This window comes from Chenopodium album, chromosome 6 (assembly GCF_948465745.1).
Source record: "Chenopodium album chromosome 6, dcCheAlbu1.1, whole genome shotgun sequence".
Taxonomy (NCBI): Eukaryota; Viridiplantae; Streptophyta; class Magnoliopsida; order Caryophyllales; family Amaranthaceae; genus Chenopodium; species Chenopodium album.
This window is the reverse complement of record NC_137839.1, coordinates 50474991-50486271: the sequence shown is the minus strand read 5'-3', so window position 1 is coordinate 50486271 and position 11281 is coordinate 50474991. Positions and strand designations below refer to the sequence as shown.

General features: G+C 33.0%; 1 protein-coding gene across 1 annotated transcript; it reads right to left on the bottom strand.

Moving 5' to 3' along the window:
- Positions 1-4237: 4237 nt before the first annotated feature.
- LOC145636941 (protein FAR1-RELATED SEQUENCE 5-like) lies at positions 4238-10889 on the bottom strand. Its single transcript, XM_081688472.1, has 4 exons — positions 9925-10889; positions 8329-9739; positions 7957-8194; positions 4238-4320 (listed from the first exon to the last, which is right to left on the bottom strand). Exons 1-4 carry the CDS (start codon positions 10887-10889, stop codon positions 4238-4240), a joined length of 2697 nt encoding a protein of 898 aa, XP_081544598.1.
- Positions 10890-11281: the final 392 nt, after the last annotated feature.

Here is an 11281-nt window from a genome sequence, read left to right as displayed (position 1 = left end):
AAATGTCTTGTACCACATAGGACCTTTGGATACGGGAAAGTTAGTAAGTGTTGGTGGGCATGACCCATTTATTGAGCAAATGTTTCAGGATGAGCGCTTTAACTACATTATTCACAAAGGCGTTGTTGGGGCTATACTAATTAACAACAAAGGGATACGGCTAATCACACTTGCTTATGTTGATGACCGAATTGTGAAGGTTGAACCAATAGATCTTGATGAAGAGATGTCCCCCAAGCGCATCAAGAGAATGGATTTTATTGATCTGTCTACCGAATAGTAATTTGTTGGGTGTTTGTATAATTTCTAAATTAGGATTTTATCCGTTATTGTGCTCCAATTTATGTATCAGAGCGTTGTATCCTGTTCTGCACTCTTTTTAGGATATACAATATGCAACCAATTCGTCTATTATATTGATTCCATAAAAACGAAAATGACCTTACAAATTAGACAATGATTAAAATAAGTAATTAGTAGACTGAAATATCACTAATTATAATGCCTTATATTTTACATAAAGTCCTTCATAAACATCACATACTAGATTCCATAAAAAAAAACATCACATACAAGATTCATTACAGATATAGCTAGCTAAGATAGTAATTTTAATAATTATACGAGAAGATTTCTGAAAAACCGAGTACATCACTTTTTATGTCATAACCATTGCTTGTACTCCCATGCATCATAAATTCTTCTCTTCCTCATGCCACCATAAGATTGAACAAGGTAGGAAGAACCCTTGTGAAAAGCTTCTAATCTCCATGGTACAGTCCAGTTGCAGTGCTCACAGTTGAACATGTTGTCGAGGTTGACATGGCTGCTGCAAGGATTATCATATATATTCTTACAACAAAGCCTCTCGAGTTGTGACCAATCCACATCCTCGTTGGCATAAATCCTTTCACTCACTGTGTTGTTCCAATCTGAGTTTAGCGGTAGCAAATTCAGTAAGTGAAATATCCCATCAATCTTTGGGAAAATATGCTCAGCAAAGATTGTTTCCCAAGCCCCAAATTTATCATGATCTGGGTAATAGGGTTTCTCTTCCTCTTGAGTTTCCATTTTTTGTTTATTTGAAGAACCTTGAGTATCCCATTTTTATTAAACAATTCTCAGATTTTTTTAATAATTAGAGAAGGAAGGGGAAAGGTTTTTTTTTTTTTTGTGCATGCAATAAAGAAGTAAAAGGTATCATATCTGAAATTGGAAAAATCACCTAAATAAAGGATTTTGATTACATAATATTAACAGTGGTAACGTTGACTAACGGTTCAATTCTAAAGACCCTCTCCCTTGATTTTTTTATTATTTAACCTTGAAAGTAACGATAACTGAATGGGAAACCTTTTTTTAATTGCATGCATTGGGAATCAACAATATTTTTTGGAATAAGGTCAATAGGCTAGGTTTATTTACCCCTATATTAAAGACTACTCACCTCAATATTTAACATATGTATAGGGGAAAAAAAGAAGACATACTTTTAACTCAATATCCCACTTTGAATTTCTAGATTAATACTACACTAAGATTTTAAATGTGTTGTTCTTGGATTTAAGTATTTTTAACATCCTTCACAATACCATTTTTTACTTGCAATTTTATTTGACCATACCAACATTTTGTTGACGTACTAATTATATAAAATGTTAACTTCAAAATATTACAAAATACAGAAAAATGTACATATCTAGCCACAATTAGAAAAAGAGTTACTAGTATATTTTGTTGAAAAAAACAAGGGTAACAAGGATTATAATATTTTAATTAGGAGGTAAGATAATCTTTTTTGTAATTTAATTCATTTTCAACTCGGTATTAGAAACATTGAACTAATCAAATGTGCAGTAGCTGCATTGAACAAAGAGCTCAAGAATACATAACAACAGGTCTCTAGTTATAATATTGTGTAGGTTTTATGTTATAATCCATCATTAGGAATTAAACAAAACTAAAACTGTGTATCCCTTGTTATAATTTTATTGAACAGTTCTTGTAATATTGTATATCCTTTTATGAAGTGTACATGGTCATATAAATCGTTTAACATAAATATTTATTTTACATGATGCATTTGTTTTTTATATAAAAAAGACCACTGAAACATATCACATAAAATCGAGTATGTAACCCCATATATAAATCTTATATAAGAACCATCAAAAAAATAATTATAATAAGAAGGAAACAACTAAATGACTAATGAAGGAGTATAAAATTTAATAAGTAATGTACATTTGCTTCTGAAAAATAAACAATTAAGGGTAATTATGCATGCTTGAACGTTTAGTGTTTATTTTCATATTTCTATTATATATATTGTTAATAAATCCTACAATATTTTTTTATAAAAGTAATTATTATTTTTGTCCTACAAAACATAAGGTCTGCTATGTAGAAAATCTTTTGTCAGATTCTTTTTTTTTTTTTTTTTTTGTGGCCAGAAATTCGCCCACTCTATCCACATTAATTAACATTTTTTAATTTCATAATCTTATCAAATAAGTGTCCTCTCCATTTCTGCCATAGCAAAACAAAAAAACAAAATAAAAAAAAATAAACACAAAATCACAAATAAACATTTAAAACAAAATTACAAATCACCAACAGATATTCATGACACATGGTCCTTATATTACTGTGATTTGCTTAGCCTATTTTTTAAATTGTATTCCCCTAGGATATAATATAGTTTGCATGTTGGTTTTCATGTAATAATTGCTTTTCTTGTTTTTTTTTGTTCCTAATTTCAGTAATTTTTTTAGAGGTCATATGCAATGGTATGGTACTATATGTTGTACACATTCACATATAATCTTAACCCCATGACTTACTTATCCCTTTCCTTCCTAAAAATCCCCATTATCTTATCATCATGAACAACAATGATCAAACTGAAACCGAGCCTTACTACCCCGACCATGATTTATTGGCTGATTGGGATCATATCTTTCTAAAAATAAACGATATATGTGCACTATGTTGTATGTTGTTCCTTTTAAGTTTCCCTTTGTGCTTGAACTTTAAGTGTGTTTTGTAAACAAGATCATTTTCGAATTTACAGAATCATAATAAATTTAAGGGAATCACACTATACGTGGGGTTTTGTTCGAGAGATATAATACAACAAACATAACTTCAACTGCTGTGATTATATGATAGCATAAAAAGCACATTAATTTCATTATGATTTGAAAACAAAGTACAGTACATAATCGAACTAATACATGAATGGATAGTAGTGCACTTATAGTGCTAGTAGAGTGCATTTATAGCGCTAGTGGATTGCTACATTAGCATAAATGGTAGTGCACTTATAGTGGTGCACCTATAATGGTAATATTTTGCAACATTACATAATCGAATTCCTACATGAATGGATAATCCGTGGGGTCAATGTCCTCTGGTAACTCATCAGTATACGGGTGATTCCTAAACCTACCCTCTAGGATCAACGCATCCCTCCACTCCCAAGACTCATCGTTTTCTCGAATGTGACCACCGTGAGTGTCCCTTAAAAACTTAACAGCATTTCGGAAAGTGCACTTGCGACATTCAGTTCTCCACGAACAATGGCGACAACTCTCGAATTCCAAAAAATTCTTATGCTTAACTATACACTCGAGATGAGGCCTACTGATGACCGTCTCAAGCTGACTCCAATCAATATCTTCTTTCTTGTTAATCCTCAGCCCTATAACACGTAACATCCTCTTGTTTACAGACTGGAATTTTAAAAGGTATCCAATTTTTGGTATCTTTGGCAAGATGTGATCCACAAATATTTCATCCCATTTGCCAAAGTCATATAACTCTACTTGTGGAGCTAAAACCCTTTTATGTGAATGCTCCATTGAAAATGTTTGAACTTAGTTGGTTGTACTTAAAATGTTGTAGTCATATTAGGTATCACAGGAATATATGTAGATGAAAAATTAGGAGGGAAATGTGAAAGCTCTTACTGTTTTTTCCCTCCAAAAGTACTTAAGAAGGGAAAAAAACCATTGGGGAACCATTTACCTCAATATGTACAAAAATTAAAGACTATAAACTGGAATAAGATATCCCAATTTCTTTTATTCACGTAGCTTTTACAATTACTTATAAGCTACAATCCATGGGAGAATTTTATCCCAACCACGACCATTTCGGTCAATGGGAGGTGATTTTTAGGGGGCATATATATCCGAAAATCAACGAGATTGAATATCTCTTGAAATTTCAGTCGTTAAACAAAGAATGGAAGGAAACTACTGGAAAACGGATCAACGAGAACAAAAACATCAACTGGAGCCAGTTTGAAAAATATTGCTGTAAGCCAGTTACAAAAGACTCATGTCAACACAACACATTTGAGGAAATGAGCGGGTGTGTAATATGTCAACATCAAGTCAGTTGGAGAAGACGCTGCTATGAACGTGGGAAACGCTATTTAAGACAAACTCATGGAGGCATAGGCGCAGGGCTTGGGTATTGGTTTGGCATCCATTTGTAGTAATTTACATGATTTTAGTTCTTTTAATTTTAGTTGTTTAGAGTCCTTGTAACGTTTTGAAATATAATAAAATAGTAATTGAAGGGACATTCCTACATACTACTTTTCAGTATGATTGTTGTTATAACCATTGCTTAAACAAATACATTTTACATATTTAAATATTCAATTTACCGAATTATAATTGATATGTAACAATTTTACCCTGCAATGTCTTGGTAAATAAAACGCAACGCGCTCATAATTTATTTTACAGTATCAAACTATCATTTAAAATAGCAAAACAGAATAAATAAATTTAATTCAAATAGAACTAATAGAAGACGATTCAATAGAACAATACTAATAAAATTGTTAAGGATAACATCTTCAAGATCATTAACACAATTTTCTAAAAAACAGGATACAAAAGGCCAAAACGGAGAAAACACATACACTGGTAAACAATAAAAGGTCCAAATTTAATAAAATGATAAGAAGATTGCATGACTTCATAAACACAATCCAATGAAACCCTAGACACCCACAATCAAGTCTTCATCCTCCACAACCTCAATTTGGTTTGGTCCTCGATGTTGTTGCTGCAGCGCCAGAGTTTTCCTGTTGATTTTCAGAAGTTTTCCTTGTAATATCGGTTTTTAATTGTTCTATTAGGATTTGCAATTCAACTTGCCTTTTTTCTGCCTCCTTCCTTTGATGGCAAGCCTCAGTATAACGCCCTTGAAGATATGACAGATAGTGTTGCAAACCGAGCAACTGCAACTCATAAGGAGATTTTGATGATGAAGCTCCATCTTTGTTATTCATTTTCGGTGATGAGGTAGGTTAGTGTTTTGAAAAGGAAATAGAAGGCGAAGGGGTGTATGGAGAATTGGAGGTTAATGGTTGAACAATTAGTTGAATAATTTGGGTTCTTTAAATAGACTATTAGGTTTTGTTGTAGTCATCTACCCTAGTTTTGTAGGGAATAGTGAAAACCAAAGAACCACCCTTTTTAAAATAATAATTGGGAAAATAATAGAAATTTAATTTTTTTTTTAATTTATATTATTTCATTTTGTTTGAAACAACATTTTAATTTTTTTATTTATTTTTTTTTTTAATCAAACAACCAAAAATAGTTTTTTAAAAAAGGTTACATATATTATTAACTTTTGTTTTTACAATTATTCATGTTTTAATATAAAAAATATCCTCAATTACATTAAATTTCATTAATAATAGTCATACGGCATCTACAATTTACAATTACCGATGAAACGATTTTAAAAAAATAGAACAATAATTAATCGGTGAATGGCTAAGAAATCAAGTACATAAATATAACAACTCGGTACTTTCTTGGTTCATTGTCTCATACAACTTTTTCAATGGATCCGTCGCTACTTCACATTTTTTTTTACCAAAAAAAAAACTTGTGTTACTTCCATAACCCGAATCCGAGCCATGATTAGTAGTAGCCCCACACAACCACAGACCAAATTTAACCAAAATAAAACTTTCCCTTTCGAAGGAGTCCGAAAAAAAATCTCATTTCGTTGGAGATCGAAGAAAACTTGTCCTTCGAAGGAGATAAACCCTTTCTTTCGAGGGTGACTTTACTATAACCTAAGACATAAAATCAAAAATTGAAAAAAAATTAAAGATTGAGGCTTAAAACCGGTGAAATCCAATGGAAGCCCCTTCACACTTCACATTGGAGGGTATGGTTATTGAAAGGTTAAATATATTATTAATTAAGCAACAATCCCTAGTGGAACGTATAGGTCAAAATATGATTCCCACACCGAAAAAAAAAACAACAACACTACAATTAATCCAACGTGAATTATTAGTTGTACACATTGTTACTTTCTAAAGTTATTTACAAAATTTGCATTATTTTTTTGAACCTAATATATAATTACAGAGTAAATTAATGAGGTTTCTCCAAAACCACAATCCTCAATTCTCATACACTCTCATTTTCGATCTCTTTTATTTTATTTTATTTTCTTTTATTTTCTTTTATTCCTTTTTGTATTATTTTTTAAAACCGAGTAACCCTTTATTTAACCAAGTAACCCTTGACACACTAAGCGACCACTAAACAAATAACTCAGCGACACAGTGTGGCACGCCAAATATGGAATTTGGTGAAATCTATTAAACGCATCATGTTTTCTACCCTACCCAATAATTTCATTTTATTTTATACAATAACCCGACTAGCATTTCACTTTGTGTTGTTTTCTATCGCGTATAATATAATCCGTGCATTAGCTAAGCTCATTGACTGATTTTTCTAAATAATGACTAACACATATAATACTAACGGGGTTAACTATATAACAATGAATGGATAACCCCTATAAAACTGATAAATTAAATCCGATAATACCTAGCCACACGGTGTCACCAAACACATATAAGAGTTACTTACCATAAATAATTTAACTTCCTGTATATGAAACAACATTTTTTTTACAGTAATACTAATATACTTCCTTTTTAGTACGAGTATTAATATAGTTGGGAATTAATCGTAAGTTGGAGCATTAAATGTTAATTTTTATGTCTACTCTCGCAAATATCTTTTCCTTTTTTGGTAATTATATTTTTGGAATATCAATACGTAAAACACATATCAGGTGCATTGCACAAGTACACGTACTTTACTTTAAAATTTAAAAAGACTACAACAATTTCAAATTAACAAACTTCTTTGTTCATAAAATTAAAATATTGATAAAGATTTAAAATTGAGAAAAATCTATTAAATTAAAAAAATAAAACAAAATCCCTTAACTCTAACATACTTCATAAAGCCCAAACCTTTATATTGGATAGTTTTTAATTGGCTCATAATAGGCAACAGCGTATTCGCTCTATCATGTAGGCCCATATATTTTAATACTACAACTGGTTCCATATATTAGAATAATTATATTTAGTGCAAATGTTATGGCGTGCTGATACACATGTCCCATTTGGCGAGTAAGTGGTGATTGAGAAACTTGTACTTCTTGGTCCTGGTTTCGATTCCTCTATAACCAGTTTCGCTTTAGTTTTTTTTTTAAAAAAAAAATTAAATACAACAACCTTGAATTATTGAAACAAAAAATAATAACAACATATTTTTGCATTGGATATACACCAAACTAATATAGACTGACATAAGTGAACAATCCAAACGTACCACTGGCTAACATCTTCGATTAGGATGTTTCTTGTCATCAGATAATTATTTATGTGAACATATTCAAATAAACAAAAACACAAGTTAGTTGATAAATAGACAACAATGTACGATACATCCACTTGATCCTTTCGAATTGATAACAATACTTAATATATTCATCTATAAAACAAAGGATTGAATCCAAGATTACTATTAGTACGGTTTGAGCTACTCGGCTGTGATTGGTGGTGCATGGCGTTGAAATCTGAACTTGCCTCACCCCTTGCACTACCTTGCACGTTCATGGATGCACCCACTTGACCATAATTAACCGGTCCAGTCGGACTAGATGTATATCCACCAGGTTGAAATGCACCACTAGCATCGGGACCAAAATTAGGGAAATAGTTCCCATTGTAAAATTGTGGTTGAAAACCGTAATACACTGATGTATCCACATAATTGTCATTCCCATTGATATTGCCACCATCAAGCTCTTCTAATCCAATTTCTTCATCGTCATCATAAACCTATAACAATACACAATTTTAAAAAGTTGGGTTAAAGCAAATTACTCAAAGATATTGTTACAACATAGACACTGGAAATAATAGTTATTTTTTTTGGTATTAAAAAAAAAATTTAAACACAACATGAGACTTACGCTTTTCTTCTTCTTTTTACGACTCCGTTTTTTGGCTGGATATTTATTTCTCTTTGTAGGAGCCCTTCCAGTGCCTCGTTTGTCAACCGGATTCTTAATTTGACCTTCACCCACAGGCTTTACCACACTTTCAAGATGCCTTTGATTATTCTCCTTAGGCCTTATCCTACGCCAGCCAAAAACTCTATTCATGGATGGGTGACTCCAATCAAAACCATCCACTTCATCAGTCCTACGAATACCAATAACATCTTCAAGAGCAATACGAACTTTGTTAGTTGCTTCATAATACATTGAGAGTGTCTCATCATTGTGCATTGCTAACGTTGAAAGGTATTTGTGCCTCCTTTGAATTTCATCTTTCTGAGCTACGTTAGCTGAATCCTTAGGGTCGTAATAAGACACCTTTATGCCCTCGTAATCCCTAACGAGATCCTTCCTCCATCGATTCAAAATGTACTTCTCTGGGATGCACTCGATATCTTCAGTATGAATCACCTTGATAATGTGCCGGCACAAGATACCCCTAAACTCAAACAGCTTGCAGCTGCAACTAAATTCGCCTTTTTCCTTATCAACGGAAACCTTAAACATCCGCCTCGTTTCTTTCCATACTGGTTTGGGGATCTTCTCGTCTGCATCATACAAATTCATTGACCCTATGTTACCTGTTTTAACTATATTGGTGTGCTTTAGCCCTATCACCTCGTCCCTCACCTCCAAAAACTTCTCATTAGTGTAAGCCTTGCTAAACACCACCTCGGCTACTACAGTGTTGTCATAGAAAAATGGATTACGCTTTGTTTGGTAATTTAGGTCCTTTTCCGTTTCCACTAAGCCACCACAATACGCATTAAATTGATTCATGAATTGCATCAGCCCAGTATTCAAATTAACGTACACTTTTACACCACGGTTCATGCTTTCACTACGTTGCGTTGATGACATGCCAGCCCAAAAGAGCCCACGCCAATAGCCAGGCGCCCACCGATGCCTATTAGCATATGCGTCACTTAACCAAGTGTTCTTTTGTAACTTGTACTTTATAACCATTGCCTTCCATGCATCCTCAAACTCTTTAATTCTAAAATTATCGTGAACAACATGATCCAAATTTGCCTCTATCTCCTTCCATCTCGGTAACTTACCCAAGTTCCTTGCAGCGTTTTGCTTAATGTGAAATAAACACAGCCTATGCGGCACATCTTGAAACACAGTTTCCACTGCCTTCCCTATAGCCTTACACTGGTCAGTCAATATTCCTTTAGGGGGTTGGCCCATACATTCAACAAAGTGTCTAAATACCCATTCGAACGACTCGGAATCCTCATGACTGATTAAGGCAGCTGCAAAATGTATATTAGACCCATGATGATTGCAGCCTACAAATGGAGCAAATGGCATTTTGTACCTACAACATTAATTTAGAAGATAAATGATTTATGTCACACATAAATGATTCTGTAAAAAAATAAATGATTCATCTTACAAATATATGATTCTGTAAAAAAAAATACATGATTAGATAAATGTTTCAGGTTAAAAATAAATGATTCTGTAAATAAAATATAATGTGTTTATGCAACGTCATTATACCTGTTACATAAGAATGTTGTATCAAACGAGACAATATCACCAAAATCTCGGTACATTGCACAACCCCTAGCATCAGCCCAAAAAACATTTAGAAGTTTTCCTTCTTTATCTTGTTGAATAGCACTATAAAAATTAGGATCTTCTTCAGTCATCTTTGTAAAATGTTGTTCTACGGCAAGTGCATCCCCTTGAAATAAGATAAGTCGGCGTTGAACGTGCACTGCATTTATCATATCTTGCTTGTTGAACGACAATTTCGAATGTCCTCCTTTCTCAATAACGAACGAATTAAAGCTCTTACCCAAAGAGATCCCAACAGCATCGCTTAGTGCCATTCTCTCATAACTATCGTCTTCTATACCTCTATAGTTCACCATACGCCTTGTACAATCCGGCAAAAGAGGATGATTGTGATCCAACACACATTGTGTGATTACAAACCATCCCCCTGACATTCTTCCATCAACATATACCTTACATTCTGTACAAGATTTCTTTTTTTTGCGTTTATGCTCTACATTTTTGCTTCTATCTTTGACACTAAGCTTACAATCCATTCTAATACGGGACATCGTATGGTACTTCGACTCCTTTTCCCCAACACCTCTACGATTAACGTCTGCTACTTTGTACTCCTTCATCAATGTATTTGTTCTAACATAAAATTCAAATCCTTTCTCATAAGCGTACTTATGGCAGCATTGGGCAAATTCTTCACCGGATTGAAATAACATCCCAACAGCTGGGACAATGGCAACAACAAGATTATTGTCATCGTCTACACTGCTATTAGTTTGGTTAACAGGAACATCATCACCTTTAGATGACGAACTAGCATTTTCCTCTGCCTCTTCATTAAGATCAGGAATTATATTGTCGTCATTCTCAACGCCTTGGTTTATCTCATCCAACACATCGTGTTCAATGTTTACAGCTTCACCGGATAATTGGGCTTCGCTTTCCATTTACTGAAACAATGCGCAATACAATTACATAATAAACAATTTGATACTAGAAAATTACAAATGACACATACATTAACAAAGTAATACTGTAAATTTAAAAATGTTATATAATATATTATAACAGGGGATGTGAAATTTTAAGTAATTCTATAACTTTTAACGAACTCCTGAAACAGCCATCACAAGTTGGAATTGAAAGACAAACATTCGATCTACCACAATCCCGAAAGAATCACGAGCTCGACTGCAAATAACTTAATTGGACATTTAAACATCAAGTCGTTATAATCGTCTAAAATTACAATGATAATGGAAATATAACCCTTCACAATAAAGGGGAAGTCAACAATTAATGGGGAAAATATCGGATTCTTCAATTATTAACAACGAAA

What these genes read in the sequence shown, in the direction of transcription:
- LOC145636941 (XM_081688472.1), bottom strand. Translation starts at nt 10,889, where the DNA reads ATGGAAAGCGAAGCCCAATTATCCGGTGAAGCTGTAAACATTGAACAC. An exon ending in ACAACATTCTTATGTAACAG is followed by an intron (nt 9,740 to 9,924) that starts GTATAATGACGT and finishes TTAATGTTGTAG; the next exon opens with GTACAAAATGCCATTTGCTC. An exon ending in GTAAAAAGAAGAAGAAAAGC is followed by an intron (nt 8,195 to 8,328) that starts GTAAGTCTCATG and finishes GTATTGTTATAG; the next exon opens with GTTTATGATGACGATGAAGA.